Source organism: Lepisosteus oculatus, chromosome 6 (genome assembly GCF_040954835.1).
Source record: "Lepisosteus oculatus isolate fLepOcu1 chromosome 6, fLepOcu1.hap2, whole genome shotgun sequence".
Lineage (NCBI taxonomy): Eukaryota > Metazoa > Chordata > Actinopteri > Semionotiformes > Lepisosteidae > Lepisosteus > Lepisosteus oculatus.
The window spans coordinates 59,772,603-59,794,064 of NC_090701.1; the positions used below are offsets into that span (position 1 = coordinate 59,772,603).

The 21,462-nt window shown below is 42.8% G+C and overlaps 1 protein-coding gene across 14 annotated transcripts; it reads right to left on the minus strand.

The window, feature by feature from the left end:
* Nucleotides 1–5,321: 5,321 nt before the first annotated feature.
* LOC107078144 (microtubule-associated protein futsch-like) lies at nt 5,322–19,543 on the minus strand. 14 transcript variants are annotated; one of them, XM_015353808.2, is made up of 20 exons: nt 19,436–19,543; nt 18,793–18,968; nt 18,645–18,698; nt 16,127–17,779; nt 15,498–15,638; nt 14,635–14,814; nt 14,126–14,332; nt 13,596–13,802; nt 13,242–13,427; nt 12,679–12,831; nt 11,968–12,081; nt 11,730–11,867; nt 11,314–11,559; nt 10,699–10,803; nt 10,141–10,278; nt 9,456–9,662; nt 9,207–9,338; nt 7,364–8,242; nt 5,715–5,780; nt 5,322–5,461 (listed from the first exon to the last, which is right to left on the minus strand). In XM_015353808.2, exons 2-19 carry the CDS (start codon nt 18,938–18,940, stop codon nt 5,716–5,718), a joined length of 4,953 nt encoding a protein of 1,650 aa, XP_015209294.2. In that variant the 5' UTR covers nt 18,941–18,968; nt 19,436–19,543; the 3' UTR covers nt 5,322–5,461; nt 5,715. The 14 variants fall into 14 exon arrangements, with proteins under 14 accessions (XP_015209294.2, XP_015209295.2, XP_015209296.2 ...); XM_015353809.2 differs by having other exon boundaries at nt 19,448–19,538; XM_015353810.2 differs by having other exon boundaries at nt 18,793–18,962; nt 19,397–19,495.
* Between the last annotated feature and the right edge of the window lie 1,919 nt (nt 19,544–21,462).

Sequence of the window (21,462 nt, forward strand, 5' to 3'; positions counted from 1 at the left end):
GTAAAAGGATTCCTGTTGACGAGTCGCTGTTGGAGGAGGCGTGTCAGGCACTGTGTTTCCTGCACCGGGATCTTGTGAAGCAGCCTCAACAGTCTGCCTGAGGAGCTCTGATGAGCTCTGCCTGTCGGCAGCTAAAACGGCAACATCCCCAGCTGCCTCTGCTGGTATTGGGATTGCTCCTCTCTCTGCTCTTCTCTCTGCTTCAAAGCCATCTGATCGCAACCTGGCAGCTGAAAGCAGGTTTCTTATTTTGAAACCTTTGTAACTAGGCAAACGTCTACTTTAATGAAAATAAAAACATGAAATAATGTAGACTTTATTTTTACACCTGTAAACTAATTACAGTACCTATTGGTCCATCTGCATCATATTTATGCTTTGATCTCTTTAGTAAAAGCTACACTTTCAGTACAATGAAAAACAAAATGCTAGTATTATTGATATTTTCTGCAATAGATAAAGTCGTCCAATATTATGGATTTTGGAGTTTCACATATCTTACACTTTAAAATGCAGTATAGTCAATTCAGCACTTGTGTATTTGTAGAACATGATTTATAGTTTAGGGATAATGCATAGTACTAAAACAGGACCTAAAATAGTATGCTGTAGGAGCTAAGATGTTCCAATGTTTATTATATGTAATAAACCATGTTTATTAAACAGGTGTGCAGAGTGGCGCAACATTTAGCATTATTGGCTTTAATTCTGGACCAGGCTGCTTGTCCCATGTGGAGTTTGTATGTTTTCTGTGTGTTTGTGTGGTTTTCCAGGTGCTCCGGATTCCTCCCGGAAGTACATGCTGGAGGGTTGATTGGCTTCTGAGAAAACTGGCCCTGGTCCGGGTGAGTCTGTGTGTGCCCTGCGCAGGACTGGTGTCCTGTCCAGGGCTTTATCCTGCCTTGTGCCCATTGCTTGGAGGGATAGGCTCCAGCTCCCCAGTGACCCTGAGTTGGGTAAAGCTGTTAGAAAATAGACGGTGTGGCATTAGGTGTGGGCATGTTCAGTGAGGAGGCAGAGCCCTGGATTAAGGGTGACAAGTTGCCTTAGTAATCCCAGCTGTCCTAGCTGATTAAGGACGAGACGCAGCTGTGGGGCCCTTTAAGACACACGGAGCTCCTCCTGGAGGGGAGAGCAGACCCCTGCAAGGGGAGGACCTTACAGCCATAGCCCCGGAGGGGGATTGTCACTGAGCGTAAGGCTGTTGTTTTTTCGGTTATTAAACAGAAAACGAAAGGTACAGCTAAGAGGGCAATACTCAGATTGGAGTGATGTAAATAGTGGAGCACCACAGGGATGACCTCTGCTCTTCTTTGTTTATATTAATGATACAGTACAATATAATTAGTAGGCACATAAAATTTGCAGAAGGTACCTAATTAGGAACACTGTAGAAAATGTAAATCAAATTAAAAATAGATATTTGGATAAAATTTACATCTTACATTTACATTTACTTATATTTACATCTAAATAATGTAGGGAAGCAATTAAAATGGTGAAATAATATGCTCAGATCTATATTTAAAAACATGGAATTTAAATCAAGTATATAACATTAGTATAGTGTACAGTATATATTAGGTTAGTGTATAATGCACAAGAATGGCTTCATTTAGAATATAGTGTTTATTTTTGGTCACCACATCATAGAATATTGCTACTCTAGAGAAGAGAATTCTACAGGCTGAAAGAACTGAACCTTTTTAGTCTTGAATAGAGGAGACTACGAGGGTATTTAGTGTCATTGTGGTCACTTGCCTTGGGTTCTGTGAAATTCTTTAATGAGCTTCTTTATATCAAAAGAGGGGTTTTCTGGAAACAAAACAGCATAGAAAATATATTCAATAGTGTTAAAAGTTTTAATAGTTATTATTTCCATTTTTATACTATATTTGTATTAAAATTTGCTCTGAATTACATGGACTTCCTTGAAGGAGGATTTTGTACAGGTTCGATTTGTTTCCCTACCATGTCCTAATACTTTACAGAGATACTCTAAAAGCCATACTAATGTAATGAAGATTTCCAATGGCCTTGAAATTCCAGTCCCATATATACAGTGCCTTGCGAAAGTATTCGGCCCCCTTGAACTTTTCAACCTTTTGCCACATTTCAGGCTTCAAACATAAAGATATAAATTTTTTATTTTATGTGAAGAATCACCAACAAGTGGGACACAATTGTGAAGTGGAACGAAATCTATTGGATTTTTGAAACTTTTTTAACTAATAACAAAATGAAAAGTGGGGCGTGCAAAATTATTCGGCCCCTTTACTTTCAGTGCAGCAAACTCACTCCAGAAGTTCAGCGAGGATCTCTGAATGATCCAATGTTGTCCTAAATGACTGATGGTGATAAATAGAATCCACCTGTGTGTAATCAAGTCTCTGTATAAATGCACCTGCTCTGTGATAGTCTCAAGGTTCTGTTGAAAGCGCAGAGAGCATCATGAAGACCAAGGAACACACCAGACAGGTCCGTAATACTGTTGTGGAGAAGTTTAAAGCCGGATTTGGATACAAAAAGATTTCCCAAGCTTCAAACATCCCAAGGAGCACTGTGCAAGCGATCATCTTGAAATGGAAGGAGTATCAGACCACTGCAAATCTACCAAGACCTGGCCGTCCCTCTAAACTTTCAGCTCAGACAAGGAGAAGACTGATCAGAGATGCAGCCAAGAGGCCCATGATCACTCTGGATGAACTGCAGAGAACTACAGCTGAGGTGGGAGAGTCTGTCCATAGGACAACAATCAGTCTTACACTGCACAAATCTGGCCTTTATGGAAGAGTGGCAAGAAGAAAGCCATTTCTCAAAGATATCCATAAAAAGTCTCGTCTAAAGTTTGCCACAAGCCACCTGGGAGACACCCCAAACATGTGGAAGAAGGTGCTCTGGTCAGATGAAACCAAAATCGAACTTTTTGGCCACAATGCAAAACGATATGTTTGGCGTAAAAGCAACACAGCTCATCACCCTCAACACACCATCCCCACTGTCAAACATGGTGGTGGCAGCATAATGGTTTGGGCCTGCTTTTCTTCAGCAGGGACAGGGAAGATGGTTAAAATTGAGCCAAATACAGGACCATTCTGGATGAAAACCTGTTGGAGTCTGCAAAAGACCTGAAACTGGGACGGAGATTTATCTTCCAACAAGACAATGATCCCAAACATACAGCAAAATCTACAAAGGAATGGTTCACAAATAAACGTATCCAGGTGTTTGAATGGCCAAGTCAAAGTCCAGACCTGAATCCAATCGAGAATCTGTGGAAAGAGCTGAAAACTGCTGTTCACAAACGCTCTCCATCCAACCTCACTGAGCTCGAGCTGTTTTGCAAGGAAGAATGGGCAAGAATTTCAGTCTCTCGATGTGCAAAACTGATAGAGACATACCCCAAGCGACTTGCAGCTGTAATCGCAGCAAAAGGTGGCTCTACAAAGTATTAACGCAAGGGGGCCGAATAATTTTGCACGCCCCACTTTTCATTTTTTTATTAGTTAAAAAAGTTTCAAAAATCCAATAGATTTCGTTCCACTTCACAATTGTGTCCCACTTGTTGGTGATTCTTCACATAAAATAAAAAATTTATATCTTTATGTTTGAAGCCTGAAATGTGGCAAAAGGTTGAAAAGTTCAAGGGGGCCGAATACTTTCGCAAGGCACTGTAGATACCTACTATAGAACTCTACCTGTTCTTTTGCCTCTTACCCTCGGATGCAGCTTTTATTTATCGACCCCAAAGTTTAACTGTATCACACTGCGGCGGCTGAGATGACACGTTCTGTGGATAAAGCTTCATTGAGCCTAGAAACCACCTTGGCGCCTTAGCCCGTAATGCAGATCTGCCTCCCGGTTCTTGCCCCTGTCCTGGGACAGGCCGACAGGGTGGCAGGTCTGGCTGTCCCGGGACAGGTCGGCTCACTGTGCGCTCACAATGGTGGGCGCGTCCTCGCCGTCCGGCCAGCACTGTACGCAGACAGAGGCAGACTACTGTGTCTTCACTGGAAGGCTCTTGAAGCTTAGATGACTTGTCCCTTTGCCCTTTAGTGATATGTGTGTTACAGCTGTATTTATTGCCCCTTATTAACTCAGCAAAAACATTTAAAATGCAGTCGGAATGGTCACCCAACGTGGGGTCCGGGCATTTCGGATGATTTCGGTTTCCCCCAGTGATACACAGTAAACTAGTCAATGAGCTCTTGCCATTTGCTATTGTAATACATGATGTGTCACCCGAATCACTCGCCTGCATGAGACAGAACACAGTACTGCTGTAGCACGGTTGTAATGGTTTGAAAACCGTAATATCAGTGCTAAAACATATTTACGTTAGTGCTATTTTAAAAATGTCGGGGTTCGACAGAAATCCGGTCAAACATGAATTTAATCTGCACAATGACATTGTCGAAAGCTGTTTATTTTTTTAAAAAAACTTTCAGTTCGTTAGATGCGGTGAACATTTACTGCCCTTGTGTCTAACATTTTTCGACAGCTGTCAAAAGAGCCGTTGATTTATGCCAAGATTACCCTTCTGGTCAACTGTAGCCTGGAGGTGACACCACGTACAATGTACATTTTAGATGTGTCAGGATCTTTAGTTCCAAGAACCATGTGTTTTGCTGACCTTGGTTACAGTGGGCAAAACAAACTGTTAGGTTTCTTTAATAGTATCCAGTTCTTCTTTCAGTGAAGGTGAAGATTTTATCATTTGCTTGCATAGCTTAGACGAGAGCGTTGTCCTGCAATGGAAATGATGAGTTCTTAAATTCATACATAAGGCGTCAATTAGGACAACACAAATCTCTTTTAACTTGGAATCATATAGTAAAACTTAAAAGCCAAAAGTTGTTATATGTAACATAAAGATCCAACAAACCAAAATATTCAGCTTGGCACCATACCAGGAAAGAAATTAGGAATGTGTCTTTTTGAACTTGTCTTCTGCATTCAGAGCACAGGGTCAGCCATGTATACGGCGCCCCTGGAGCAGTTGGGGTGAAGGGCCTTGCTCAGGGGACCAACAGAGTAGGATTTCTCTGCCAGCTTCTGGATTTATACCGAGAACCTTACAGCCACAGGCACAGATCTTTAACCACAGAGCCACCGCCCCCCCCGAATTTAGGTATTCAGAATTAACACAGTATGAACTTGTATTATTTCTGTAAGTTTCCAATAACTTAATAATTGACTACAAGGCTACTGTGTAACTCTAAAGACAAACTTTGTCATTGTCATCTGATTTACAGCACTGTTATTAAGGATTAATACAGTTGCATTATTTTTTCTGATATCCTTAAAGAAAAAAATAACAATAACTTTGCAGTTGAAGTTTATTGAAAGCACACACAGTTAAGACGCAGGAAAAGAGGTCACTCAAAGTAAGGCTTCTATCTGTAAAGGCCAAAACCTGCCAATGCTGAGAAATCCTTCCTGTTGTCCAGCATGTTGTGACCTGTTTGAGACAAGCAAAATAATATTATAAAGCAAAATTTACTAACAGTTATGAGGAGATGAGCATGTTACTGTGTTTATAACACTTCTTTATTATTTTAAAAAAACAAAACAATTCAAACAGGACAGAGATATCATATAAATGTTTAGAGGTTTAACATACACTGAGCAAAAAAATATTTAATTTTGCTATGGTGACATGGTTCATGATACTGTGTACATAGTGTTAAATTTCTTAAGGTAAAAAAGCTTACATTATCTTTGCTGGTGGGCCCATTGAGTCTTGGCTGTTCCTTGTTTATCACCATTCCTGATATTCACTATTTCACAAGACAAATCATATTAGTTTTCATTAATGACCTTTATACCATGTCATAATTTGCAGTGCACCTTCAGCAATTGACATTATGCAGTGCTGTCATTTAAATAGTGTTTTACAGCATGACTAGCACTGCAGTTGTGTAGCACTGCACCTCCTGGGAAAAACTAAGGTTGCTGCTGGAAGAGGTGTTAGTGGGGCCAGCAGGGGGCGCTCACCCTGTGGTCCATGTGGGTCCTAATGCCCCAGTATAGTGACGGGGACACTATACTGTAAATAGGCGCCGTCCTTCGGATGAGACGTAAAACCGAGGTCCTGACTCTCTGTGGTCATTAAAAATCCCAGGGCGTTTCTCGAAAAGAGTAGGGGTGTAACCCCGGTGTCCTGGCCAAATTTCCCCCCTGGCCTTTACCCCATCATGGCCTCCTAATAATCCCCCTCTATGAATTGGCTACATTACTCTGCTCTCCTCCCCACTGATAGCTGATGTGTGGTGAGCGTTCTGGCGCACTATGGCTGCCATCGCATCATCCAGGTGGATGCTGCACATTGGTGGTGGTGGAGGGGAGTCCCCATTACCTGTAAAGCGCTTTGAGTGGAGTGTCCAGAAAAGCGCTATATAAGTGTAAGCAATTATTATTATTATTATTAGTTGTCTTTGCATAATAGTTAATATCAATTAACTAGTGACATTTGGCTGGAGACTAATTTGAAACTAAACTTTCAGAAAATCGTTTTAAGCACTAAAGAGCAAAATGTGTGTGAATTCCATAAATCATAAAATGTAATGTAACAGGGGGCTTTTGTCACTCGAAGTCAAGGTGTAATACAAATGGCATGGTAAGTGCTCATCTAGTGCCCATCCATAAAACACCAGCCAAAACTTCAGGTTACTTCAGACGAGACTAGCTGTGTTCTCTTAACAAGCCACAGAGGTGCTGTTCTAGCTCTGGAATACTTGCAGAGAAGAGGAAGCAGAGTCATTCCCAGACTCTGAGAAATGTTCCATTTTGACAGGTTAAAACTAAATCTTGGCTAGCAAAGACTACAATGGGACTCAGTTCAAGTATTCAGAATCCTCACTGTCACTGATAAAGTCAAGCCAGCAGACTGCTTCAGAGTTAACCACGCCCTTGCCAGCCACGCCTGCCAGAGGGCACAGATAGAATTTCCTGCTGCTGGAAAAAGAGAACCGAGACCGGGAGGCACATGTTTACACAAAAGGTTGCGAGAGTCCGGTTTAAACTCCCCAGGCCTTCTGTTCAAGCCGACACCCTGGCTTGATGCGATCTTCAAATCAGTTAGCAACCACACAGACAGCCTCCTCTCGGGGGCAAGTTTAGCCATTAGTGACAGAAATTGTGCTGAAAAATGCATTTATACTCCTCTTCTGAGAGTTCCTGAATGACTTGAGGCAAGTCACCCTGTACACATTGAAGATAGTGAACAGGACCAACAAAATCATGCCTCTTCAACATGTAATTGTAGAAACTACTTAAATGATATGTGTAATATATTATAAGTTCTTACATAAATACCACTGTAAGCTCAGTTTACTCAGGCAGCGAGGTGTTGCCACTGTACCTGAATCCGTTTGCTGGCAGGGGGGCGCCTTGGATAAACTCAGCTTGACTGGAGCACTGCACGGCCGCCTCTGTGCTTGTGCACCGAAGGCTCCCTCTGTGCCAACGGGCTGCACCAGGTTCACCACATGGATGTGCACAGGTGAATAAATCAGGTTGCCCTCATCACTAGTGACGTTCAAGAGCTGACTTTGCCTCCTGCTGCCTGGAAGATGAAGATCATCGAGTGGAATTGAAAGGGACAGGTACCTAGAAGAGTCCCGCTTCACCGCAGCTGGAGATCTCACACTGCCAACAGGTAACGGTGAGATCCCTCCGTCCGTAAGCAAGTGTGCTTTAACATCCCTGGAGCCCATGTTTGCTGATGAGGTAATCTTTCTTTTTCTCTGGTCTTCTCCATTGTTGGACACTACCAGAAAGTAATTGGGGACTGTTATTTGCTGGGAAGGTGTACTGGAGGAGGAAGCAGGCTGGATGATCAAGTGATCTGGCCCAAGAGTCTGGCAGGGTGGCCCAGAAAGAGGAGCGCGTGCTGGGTGGAGATTCCCACTCCTGTGGCTCAGGTAGCTTCCCTGGGATGTGGGTCGGAGTGGCTCCAATTGCTGCACGCTCGCGGGCTGCTCTGCGCGTGTGCTCTGAAGAAGCTGCTGTGTCAGTAGGACGTGTCCAGCCCCAAAACTCCTGATGGCGGCGCTCCCGTTGAAAGGAGGCTGGGATAACACTGTTGTGGAGAGAGTTCCTTCCTCAGCATGATGTGCTAGGTGATATAATGTCCAGACTTGATGCACTGAACTGTCAAGACCAGGACCTACGTGCTCATCTGCAGTAACGCCACCGGCTGCTGCCGGGCCTTCCTCAGCTTCCTGCTGTTGCTCTGATGCTGTTTTTATTTTTAAAAAGTAGAGAACAATGTTTAGGAATGCAGAAAAACACCTTTCCACACTCTAATAATGTCTGGGTGGGGGTCATATTTAAAAATCTTATGTCTACAGCATCAATTAAAAAGTGTTACAAATGACAAGTATACAAAGACGTTCATCACTTACAACATATACTGTAGTTGTTATTAGGAAATGCTTTTTGTTGAAGGTTCAGTGATTTTATTGAACACGCATAATACACATTTCTCATCAACAGTGACAAGCTAGCTGTGTGTGGCCTGTGTTAGAAGAAGAAAAAGCCAGACATTTGTGCTGCCTGTTGTGCACCAGGTCACAGGAACTGTCTTGCGACATTCTGCCACATTCCTCTCCCAGTACCTGGACATACATGCGCCCGTTCACTGATCTCTGAACCACAGATGACACGAATTAATCCAGCTCATCCCACAAATACTGAATAGAGCTCAAAAGTGCCGAGTAGGAAATCCACAACATGACAGTCTTGCAAGAAACCTGTTGCTCTAAGTGTAGCCCCAGGATGGGCACTGCCTTGCTGGGATACTGGCACGTGAGCTAGCAGGAGGGACAGCAGGCAATGTCTCAGGACTGGACGGTGCTGTGCAGTCAGGCTTCCACCAAACACTACAAGTAAAAGACCACAGCAACTGGACCCTCCTACCGGCCCTTCTCATTAATGTTGTGCACATTAATAAACATGTTGTTCTGCATGTCTGTTCCACACCCACTGATGCCCACTGTTCTACACACAAGACTGGCTAAAGAGGACTGGGTTCTCCTACTGACCAGTCCATTTGAGGTAATGTATCCCTCTTTATTTCCCTAATAACATACAGTAAGTGCATAAATAAGAGTCCTACTTTTTTTGATGCTCAGTATAAACTATAACAAAAATTCTCCATATTATGCCAGAGAGGTATTTAATAAAGGAGCAATAATCATTACCAGGTTCCTTCTCTTCCTGGGCAGAGGGGACTGCTGAAGGAGCATCTGGCTGGGAAGGAGCACTTTGTTCTGGGATGGCTGTCAATGCCGTTTCAGAAATCTGTTCAGTTTTTTCTTCAGCAGCTCCCTCACCTGAAAATGGGATCGACAGTTTCTGATTTTCTACTTGCTTTAAGTTTTAGGGTTTATCTGCTACTAATTTCTGAAATGCAGTGACCAGTTTCCACGACGAAGAACTGCGTAGCTTACTAGGCTCTGTGGGGAAATTAAGGGACGCAAGAGGAATTTTAATTGACTTCACAAAGGCTTTTGCTCCCTCCACTGCTGATAGGAAGAAAGGAAATTTCGGTTTTGAAATATCTTCTGCAGCAACGCTGTCTGGGGGCATTTTGGCTATTTTTGTGTCCGGGGAAGGTTCGACAACAGCTGGATGTTCCTCTTCGGCCACGTACCCAGCTGAATGAGAAAAATTGAGGAAGGTTTTCTTCATTGAAGAGAAATGTTTATTCAACGAGTGTATTTAATTCAATATATCGGAGAACCTCTGCCCTGGTAGAAGTAGAACGTTCACAGTAATTCTCAATACACAATCTCACCCTTCTAAGCTTAATTGAAGTTTTGGAGGACTAAACAGACAGATACTTTATTGATCCCGTGAGGGAAACTGCAGAAATGATTGTAAAAATAGAAGAAATCCGTGTTGTCTAAAAAGGAGTAGCTGAGATGTAATTCCAGCTGTAAACGAATGTTTGCATTTCAATATTTGACCTTGCAGCTACACAGAAGGAGGCTCAGTTTCCTTTATTATACATTTTCATACGTCATTTATTAATCTGATGAACTCAGATGTGAACTGCATTCTTCATGTTGATTGGATTCCTAATACTTTAAGTGCTTATACTGGTTTATCATTATTGAAAATGAAACAACACACCTGTTTCCATTTCTCCAGCTTGTCTTCCAGGTTCACTTAGTGAATCCTCTGGGGTTTCTGCTGGACACACTGAAGGAGCAGGTTCTGTCCTGGCAGGGATGTGAGAAGATGCACTTTCAGGCTGCAGAAGCTCTTCATCTTTGGAGACAGAAGATGCCAAGTTTCAGAGATGATTTTAGCCTGATGCATTGGACAGAGGTAGTGAAACTGTAAAGGGTTATGTTAATTTTAAAGATATTCAAAGAGATTTTTCAACACAATAATAAACTACCATAAGTCTGCATTTTGTAGAAATGTGAATAGAGGATTTTGTAAAGTAATCTTGTGAAATATGTTATGTAGCAGTCAGGTAACCTTGTTACACCTTGTCTGCAGATTTTCAAATGCCTTTTTTCTTGTTGAAAGGCAAGAAGACCACATAAGCATTTTAAAATTAAAAAGGGAACCAAAAAACGCAATCTTGCATATGACACTTGACACATTAGCTCTTAATTGCACGGCTATTTGAGTACAACATGAGACCAGCCTATAACTAAAAACACTGAAGTGAAGCCTGACCAGCCTCCCGATCCACACGCTTGATCTCAGCTGATTTTTCACTGGTGTCTGGTGAACCAGCAACATGTTCAGCATCAGAGACAGCTGGGGCCTGGCGGTCATGGGCTTCAGGGAGAGAAGGAACAGGAGACCAACATGAAGGAGAGAAAACCGCTCAAGGCAGTGGTTTTTAGGAACACTCCCAGTCTGATTTATGTTCATAACATTTCTCTGATGGAGAATTACAGAAACGAGAGCACAGTAATGTACAGTGAGCATATGAGCCACTGTTTCCCTCAGGGGACAATAAATCTTATCTTGTCTTGTATCTATGCAGGTAAAACAACCAATGAGGTTCATACTGTTTTCAAGTAACATTCTAAACAGTTACATCCATCATTTTCCATTATGTACATTCTGTATACACACATTAAGTTTTTTAAGAATCAACTGAAAACAAGCTATAAGTACTAAAAGGTTTTACTATTTTGGGAAGGGAATTTCGTGATTATACAGCATAATTTCTGGTACTTAACTGAAAGATTCTCACAGTGTAAAATAAATAACTGTTCACTGTTCAGACTCCTTTTACGGTTCTTACTCAGGAGCGTCCAATGGCGAAAACATTAAACGTACCGGGCTGTGTCGGAGTTCTCGGCTCTTGAGACGCCGGTGGTGTGACTCGGCCACTTCCTGCACACTCTGTTTCGCCCACTGGTGTGGACACCTGCTGGGGTTCGGGGGGTCCCACAGGAGGGTGGGCAGGCTGCACAGCCAGGACAGTCATGTTGGGGCTACGGGGTAGCATCGCTTCCACATCTTCGTGCTCCGTGTCCAAATGAGCCACTGGCAAAAACAGATTGTCCAGCATATCCACATTTGCTTTATTAAAAGAGGAAGAGCAGAGGTGTGAATGAGAGGAACGGTTCGGCACTGTATCCAGGCTACTCGCTGATATTTCAAACATGATCATATTGACTCAGCTTATTCCATAATTTACATTATAAAGGAAAAGCATCAAACATTGAAGCAAATGAGAAATATCATCTCACTAGGCTCCTTCTCCACAGCCTGCGGCTCATCTGAGGTTTCTGATTTTTCGGGGGCAGTTCCTATTCTGTCCTCTTCAGGAGCCTCCGGGGCTGAGGTAACTTCGGGGTGGTCAGACGCTGTTTCCACCGGCCTCTCTGCTAACAAGGCATAAACTTTTTAAAATACTGCCGAAACAAAGTACATTTAGTATGTTTTTCTTTAAAAGAAGAGGAATCACGAGATTTTTGTTTTCTTCACCCTGCTCGTGTGTCTCTGGTCCCGTTCCCACCCGGGCTTCCCGACTAGACGTCCTGATGGAGGGCTCTTCGTCCTGCGGAACAACAGAGTCTTCCTCACTTTCTACCGGCACACCTGGAAGAGAAGGCCAGCCAAAGTTATTTTCTGTTTCTTATTCATATTTCTAATCAGAGGTTAAAGATAAAAGAGAAAAGACCATCCTGTAGGTAATGACACAAATAGTGAATTATCCAGTTACTGCATATCCAATAAGTCTGTAGTTGTGCTGGATCCTAATCCATGAGATACAGCAGCGGGGTGACGTGTAGAGAGTACTGTATGTGGTGAGCCTTGCCTACAGGAGCCGAGAACATGGTACCCAGTCGTGAGGATGAGCTGACCACACCCCCTCGTTTTTGCAGGGAGTGAGCTAGGTGTATATGGGGAGGAAGATGAGAGGGAGAGCTACTGTAGTGAAAGGAAGTCCTGGGTGCCAGACTTACTGTATATATGCAAGAAAGAGGTAGTGCGTGAAGTTAAGATCTAATGTTCCTCCCTTACTTCTATTATATAATTATTTTATACTTCAAACACAAAAAAAGCAAAAACGTCTTTTCTAAGACGTCATGTGCCGGCCTCTTCAACAGGTGCACAATAATGTTAACAGATTTTGCTACTAATGAAAGCAGCCCTTCACATGCAAGTATCTAAAAGTCTGAAACATTATCTTGCCAGGTTTCTTTTCCACGGTTTGAAATTTTTCATCAGCAGAGCTGTCGTGGGCTGGGGCTCCTCCAGGCTGGAAAGGAACTGTGTCGGCAGGGCTAGTGGGGGGAAGCGGCTCGGAGACCCCCTCAGGGCTGGGACTGTCCTCTGGGCTTTCTACTAGCAAGCGAAAGAGCATTGAAAGATCAAAAAGACAAAACAACTGATGATCAGTGTGTTTCTGATTTTTATTTTAAATCAAAAGCATCAAATCGGATCAATACTCTTTGTTAGAAACTACAGAAGCACTTCAGATCTATTACATATACCAATCAAAACAAAAACAGCCACTACCTACAGTACCTCGGGCTGTGTTTATGTAATAGCAACACTTCCAAAACACCCAAAGGAGTGTACAGAGAACCTTAAATGCACTCAATTTTTTCCTTCAGTTATAATTAAAGTCAAAATCTAAACAGATATAATTTCATTACAATACACGCAGCAGAAGTGTTAAGCTCACTAGAAGGAGGCCATGCTAGGTCTGTAAGAAATGGAGGTGGAAGTGGATTTAAAAACCGCTTCGTTACCAGGTTTATGCTCTTCACGCTGCTTGTGTGTGGAGCCCTGCGATGTCTCCAGTCCTGTTCCCACCCATCCCTCAGGAGCAGAGGTCCTGGTGGAGGGCTCTTCAGCCTGCAGAGGCACTGGGAACGAGCACATCCCTGTGTCCTGTTCTGCTAGCTCACTGTCCAGCGCATCCTCTACTGGAAAACCTGAAACCACATGCAAGCTCAAGCTCATAACGTATTCGCTTAAAAGTTCCAGTCATGTTTTATTTGTGCATTGACAATAAAATTAAAAGAGTAAAAGTAACATCTAGTAGAATCACATGCTTATTTTCTCTATCGATATAATAGAGCAATCAAGAAAAATAACAGTACCAGAGTCCTTTTCTATAATCTGCAGATCAGAGGAGGTTTCTAGTAGTTCCAGCAATATTCCTGGTGCCTCCTCTTCACTGAGTTCCAGGGCTGAAGGGACTTCAGGTACAGATATCCCCTGGGCTGAAGTATTTTCAGTGTCTTCTAGGATGGCTTGACACTGTATTTCACAGACATCTTCAGGTCTGCTGCTCTCCGTATAGCTCTCTACCAGAAAGGGAAAATCAAGAATAAAAATTTAATGTGACTTCTTCATAAGCAGAACCTAACAACCTAACTGATACCTGTACATTCAGGGCAGTTCAATGACAGTATTTCATATTGTCTCCACCTCTATGGCATGTTAAAAAAAAACATTTTTACAGTAAATGGTAAATGGAGTTTATTAGCTGCTGAAACTTGCCGTATTGTGGATATGATTCACAAACTTCCCGTAGGGGTCTCTAGAGCAAGCCAGATTACAAGCTTGACACCTCGTTTATAATTGTCAACATCTTATTGATAGAAATACATGACGGGTGTTGCCTCACCAATTTGTGTTTCTTCACTGGGGATTGCAGAGGTCTGTAGAGTATCGGGGGCCTGAACAACACATTCCAGCAGACTGTGAGAGGGCTCCCTTCTGTCAGCTACTCTGGGGTCTTCTGCTGGGGAGTCCTCACCCCGGAGAAGAACAGGGTCTTCTGGCCTTGCCAGCACTAGTGCATCAGAGTCCTCTGTCAGCTGAGCTCCTTCACCTGGTTCACATACAGTAAACAGACAAAAACCATGTTAACAAATTTGTAAAAACAGGATTATCCATCCATCCATCCATCTTCACACGACATTTAGTGAGAAGGGGGTACATCTGAGTTGAGTACAATTACAACAGGCAACTTTGTTGTAAATGTGTTACACAATAATTTAGAAAAATTATAGCATCGTTTTAAACTGGTTCTTCCCTCTCCTATTTAAAAAACTGATGAGAGCACCGCAGGCTAGTTTTGAAGACAAAAAGATCAATCTTGCAGATCCAAACCCAACTCTTGGAAAGCCTTACCGAACCCCCTCTCCAGAGTTGGCCCTTCTTGAGACACCTGGAGAAGAGCAGGTGCAGCTACCCAGCCTTCACCCTCAGAGCCACTAGCCTCAGGGGCTTCTTGAGCTCGATCGCCCTCTTCAGGAGAGGGCAAAACCTGCCCTAGTTCAGAAACTGGGTGGTCCTCTTTCACACCTCCCACTTAGGAAAACAACAAGAGTTTCAGCATTGCCTTTTTTTAAAACATAATTAAATATTTACGATTATGGTCTTGATTGCAGAGGAACAGTGTTCTACAATAATCTATAGAATCCTCATGTATAACGTAAAGACTTCAAACCTTTAAAGACAAGGGGTTTATCAGCATGAATGTGGTCTAGATGCACTGCAGGGCTGAGGGCAGCACGGTTCAGATGAAGCATTTGTTTGTTTATTGAATTCAAGCTAATTAAGTTCAACACAGGTGCGGCACAGCAGTCTGCATTGCTGCCTTGCACTGCTGGGGCCCCAAGTTCAATTCTGTGTGCTATCTGCATGGAGTCTGTATGTTCTCCCCATGTTTGCATGTCTCTTCTCACAGTCCAAAGACATGATGGTGGGTTAACTGGTTTCTTGGAAAACTGGCTCTGCTGTGAGTGTGTGTTTGTGCACTGCAATGGACTGGCGTCCCCTGCAGGGTGGACCCTGCTTTGCACCTGTTGCTTGCTGTGACAGGCTCCAGCTCCCTCACAGCCTTGAATTGGACTGGGAGTTCAATACACGCTAATGGCAATTCCCCATTAACTCCTCCAACAACATTTGTACACTAAGTACGTCATGATTGAAAATGTAAGCAAATACATGTGATTCTTCATGTCATAACTGGGGGCTGGGTTTCTCCACACCTGATGTGGGAGATGTGTGCAATGAATCTCCAAGACATTTTTCCTCAGCATCGACTGTGCTGGCAGTGTCTGATAGCAATGTATCTGAAACTGTTATACTCTCATCTTCTTCTTCTTGTGAAGGACTCTCTGCGGGAGAGACTGAAGGAGCAGTCAAGACATCTCTTATTTAAAAAAACAACTCTTTTAAAAAAAATAAGATTTTGTACTTCTAGCTTCTCAAAATCATTTGTATCTGTTTCTATCGTACTTTGGCAAGTATATATATTATATTCTTTTTTATATTGCCACTGTACATCCATAAGAACATAAACATCTAAGCAACAATAGATCTAAACCTCATCTAGATACAGTATACAGACAACAAAATAAATGACTGGGTCTAATCGATGTACCTAACTTTTTTTAAATAATTGTCAATTTTACTTGAAAACATAAATACTTCATTTCAACATAACACACGCTGTTTTGCTAGCCAGATCTGAAATTTGAAACACAGCACAAAAATAATTTCTGTTCTCTCTTTTACCATGGTAGGTTCAGCCAATATAAAATACTCAATATTACGAACTTTAAAGTATTCTAAGTCAGTGATATCTGCATATTCATATGAAAGGTATTAATATTACCAGGCTTCTTTTTCAGTTGCAATGGAGCTACCAGCAATCTTATCAAGGCCTTTGTTTCAGCAACTGCTAACTGGATAGAAGGCAGCCTAAACCTTTCGGCTAAGGAAATCTCTACAGCCTCTTGGGTGCTGGGTGGTGTCGTTTCCAAAATGATTTCTGAACTTAAGGACGAAGACAGTGCAGGTGTTTCATTGTCAGCTCTTAAGCATTCATGTCCTGGTTCAGTGGGCGTCTCTGTTTTTGGTTCAGTGGTTGGCACTTCTTCAAGTACAGAAGGGACGGGTCCTTCAGAAGACCCGAGAGTCAGACTGCCCTGCTCACTGCCCAAGTTATCTTGAGAAGCAAGCTCTTTGGGAACGTGGTCTGCGGTGCTTGCTTTCTGATCAGGTGACTCTTCTAGCGGAGCTGATTGAATTTTATCCACGATCAATGATGGCAGAGGCAGTTCATGAACAGAAGGAACTTTGTGGTATACAACTGCTTCAGCGATGGTTTCTATAGTCGCTGATTGTCCCTCTTGGTCCAGATGGAGGGCAGCAGGAATACTGACTGAGCTGGAATGTTTTAAACTGTCCTTTGATGCCTGAGCCTCACTTTGGAATACTATTGTTTCAGGGAGATTTTCAGCATGAATAATGATTATATTCTCAGAGGGAACAGAAGCTGTAGTGATCAAGACTGTGTCTAATGTGCTAACTAATTTATCTGATGGAACTCTCTGGAATACAGCTGATCTCACAACAACAGGCTTATGTATCTCTTCTTCACCAGCTGGAGGGCTAACAGATGCTCGAGAAGGTGCCACATCTTTGCTATCTACTGCATGAACAGTACTGGAGCTGTAATTGCTGCTATCCGCCAAAGATTCGGGTTTGGAAGGCTGTTTAGGAGGTGTCTTTGCATCACAAGAAGCTGAATCCTTTGCAAAATAAGAAATTGGTTGCCCAACACCGACTGCTGATGCCGTGCCATCTTCCTCTTGATTCGGAATATCACCTGCAGAAACCACTTCTGCAAATAAAGGAGAAACTTTGGGCACAGGAACAAGCTCTGCATGGCCTACATGTATGGACTGAATATGTACTTCAGCAGACAACGGCTGAGCTGCACCTTTCAAATCTCCATCACCTTCACTGGGCCTCTCACGAACATTACCCTCAATGTAACTTATTTCAGGTTCGTTTTCTTGGGTGTCTTCATCCCCGGGTGGTGATGGCTTCACTCGTGTGACATCTTGCATTGAAGGCACTTTCTGGGAGTCGGGTTCACATGTGACATGTGAAGACTGCGAAGGCGTTTTTCCACAGAGTGCTTTCTCACTTTCTCCTGCTTTTACAGGACTGGCGTGAACAGGAGAATCACTTGGACCAGACTGTATGGCAGAGGAACTCCGCATCAGTGGTTGCTGCTGATCTGCAAGCTCCTCCACTCGTCCACTGACCAAGGGGGTCTCAGGAACAGGCTGACTGGTTTCTGACGAGGACGCATGAAGGGGAGACGGAGGATCACCGTCTCGTGCACAGGAAGGTTCATTATGAACGTGTGTAATGTCTTCAGATGCTTCGGGTTGGAGAGATGCTTCATCTAACACATCCACTGCAATCCAAGGTGTCTTTGCCGTTTTCTTCTCCTCTGCCACTTGAACCTCCTCTTCTGCAAACATTAGAGCTCTGATTAGTTGTCAGGACTAACATTACAGCACCCACATTCATGTTACTTAACTTGATTGCAAGTCTTACGTCTAACTTAAGTGTTGTAGGCGATTCTCTCCAGCTTCATCAGTTTAATAAGCAAGATTATAAAAATATTTGCTCAACTGGAAAGAAACTCTTTTTTCAACTCCTGTTTTCAACAGGTATCGTACAGTATATAAGCATTTATAAGGTAACAACTTCTGGCACTCACAATATAAAAGGAAAGACGTGGATTTGAAATTTTTTACAGAGGGACAAATGGAGCACCAGTTCTACCACCCATGACCAGAAAGCTCCATATCTTGGTGACACTCACAGCAATCTAGCCTATCCCAGAAGCACAGCGACAGAGACAAGAAAACCACACAGGGTGCCAACCCATCGCAATTTCAACAGATTCACCTCTTTTACTTTAAAGCTTCTGAATAACAGTGCAGCAACAGACTGCATTCCTCATCTGTCCCAGTCACTTAAAAACACGTGGACATGTTTTTATTATTCTTCAGAATTCCCCTTTATCTCTTCCTTCAAAATCAAACTCTATGCTTTTTTCTCAACACGCATTTAGGTCAAAGTGACCCTCTGCTTATTTCCCACCTTTCACCGCAAGTGTTCTCCTTTGCAAGGCTAAAATTAAGTGTGCACAGATGTCTCTGCAATGTATAAACTTTAAGAGGATGTTTTGGTAAAGATTATGTACAATTCTTTGCTGCAGTGTTCTGTATTTTTATCTATCACCAAGCTATGTCAAGCATTGCCAACTAATTTATTCATCAAATGTACATATTATTCAAACGTGTCACTGTATTTATATGACAGCCTACCTCTTAGTTCTTGAAATTGCTTTGCGAGGTCCTTTATGTCCGTGGAAGGATTTTCTGAAAAATCAGAACACAGGTACAGTACAGTAAATAAAAAAAACAGATGCTTTCTCTCGGCTGCGCTCGGCCCGTGAAACGAACAGCCGCCCACCGTTCCTGAAGGAGAGCAGCTCGGAGCAGTAGGAGGCGATGAAGCTGCGTATCTGCGGCGGCTGCTCCGTCACCACAGCCCTGCTGACGGACGCCAGCAGGCTTCTCAGGCCGTAGGGCACGATGAGTGTCGGTGGGGGCTTGAACATCTCGGCGCTCCCAGTCCCAAACCTGTGACTGCATAAACGCACTATGCTTACACGGGTTTTTTTTAGATATCCGTAGCGGAGAGTGCCGAGGAGGATGAAGAAAGCCAACTACTGTACGTGCGTGTAGGCTTATGTAATAATGAGACCGCTTTTAAACATTACTTCCAACTACCTGAAAATAAATTACTGTCGATAGAACAGTAGCCGAAAATAACCCTAAACAAAAATAAATTACCCCCTCTTATTTGCTAAAAGATTTTAATTAAAATAATATTGCGATTGTACTGCGCAACGTTGCCAAGTGATAGAGAATATTCCCGTAAGAAAGTACAAAGCAAATTCGCTTATAAAAATAAAGGAGGGCGAGACACTTTTTTGAACGTACAGTAAAATAATGAGCGTAAAATGAACGTAAACGCTTGATGTAGGCAGTCGAGTAATACACCGTAACCCGACCTTCTGTCGTTCACTTCAGGTTCTGTATCATTCTCTTACAGGACTAATTACTCTTGTCTAGTGCCGCTCCTCGCTCTTCTGGTCCCGGGGTCTGGCTCCGGCGTCGGAGGTCATGAAGTAAAAACCCGGGCGTTTGTAGCAGTGACGCCACAATACGTTCCGTGATGCAATTCAACGTTATGTAATTTCTCACGAAAATCCCCAGACAGCTAAACCAGCAATAACAATTTTTGGCTACAGCAATTTCAAGAAATCTGAACGTATTTTCTTGAGGAAAGTTATGTACTATTGTCTTAGTTCGTAAAAATTTAATATTCAATGGAAAATGCATAACATTTTCGTTAATGTAGTGATTTTCCCTAAAGCCCAGTTCATTATTCCCGGTTTATTACCCCTAATGAAATTATCATTCATGGTTTCACGTTTGCAAAAGTAAAGCATGGTTCCTCATTGTTAACACAATTGATTTTTTTTCTTCTTTCTCAAGATGTGTAACCACTTGGATTTAGAAGAGATACAGGAGGTATTGCTCAGCTTGTTAAGAGTTCTTTGAACAACAGCACTAGTGGATACAGAGCGTACGATATCAGACATTTAGATTTTCAGAAGGCTTCCAGCAGCCTTATCTTTCCCAGGAAGTCTCCCTTTCAGGTACTGTCCAGGCTCACACTGCTGAGCTGCAGGCTGATATGGCTGCTGGCTGAATATTGTGTTCAATATTGCTCACTATATTACAAAAATACATACCGCTGCTCTGAAAGCAGTCCAGAGACAGGTAACCAGGCTCAAAGGAACAAGCAATCTGGCCATGTTGTTACAGCTGGTACCCTGGGTTCATGCAGCAAGTGGCTGAGTGAGAGCCTGGGACCAGTTAGAAAAAAACAAACAAGCTAAATGAGCTGAATGAGCACCTCTTGTCTGTCACCACTCTCCTGTTCTTCATATTTTTAATGGGGTTTCACTTCCAGATCTCTTTCTGCTGTTGTTATTGCGAGTGTCAGTACTGAGTGCAGGACTGCAAAGTGTCTTGAGGAACAAGATGTCAACACAGAGGACCAGTCCCACTCTGCACCACCTGTAAGAGCGGGCATAATTTAGTCTTGGGGTTTCCAAGGTGCTGACTTTGTTGCTGGAGTGTATGAGTTCCAAATGCCATCCACACATCTCATATCCTGCGCAATAGAATACAATACATTTGTGTTAACCAATCCGTTGAAAAATAAGGTGCCTAATGCTGAGTACTGTATATCTGTTTTTAACTTTTCATAGTCAATTGAGAAAATAAAAAGAATACATAATACCTGCGTCTAGCTGGGCAATGTGTAGGGTTGAAGGAATGTGTGACTTTGGCCCACAAGCCTAAACTTTGGAGGAGTTTATGTATTGTAACATGACCAGGGGAAGGGTCATTCATAACAGGTATTTTGGGAATGACCTACTTAAAATACTAGATATGGCCAAAAATAATCAGCTGACCGGTAAATGGAAAGGGTCTACCCTGAGAAACAATGAGACACAGCTGAGCCGCATCAGGAATCGAAATATAAGTGCCCCGGAGGCAGTGAACAGGGCGGAAGCCGATACGGTGAATGCGGTTTGGAGGAAAAGAGAGGAAAGAGGTGTATGTTAAAGATCGGGCTAAAGAATAACGGACTACTGAAAGGAGAACAGGTTTATGGTTTTTGGATTACTGACACTGGATAAGGATACATCGCGGATTGGTTTTATTACGGACTTTTGGAATTCGGATCAGATCAGGATTAAGGGAACGGATTACGGACTGTGTTTGGAAGATGGAGGAAGAAACGCCACAAACTCAGGAAAGAAAAGTGTGGTGTGAGTACTACTTTCATTTACATAAACTTTCCCCCGGAGACACCACAGTATGTTCTGAGAGTATTGGAGACATTTTGGTCAGTCCAGGAATAGAAATTATTATCTTCCGTCATAATCTTGGCGGTTATGAGTTGTGTCTGTTTTACATTAGAAGAGAAAGGGTTTTATACAGTAAGGGTGTCATGCCAGTCTTTGATTGGACTCTAATAAAGGGAGCGCCTTGCCAGTAG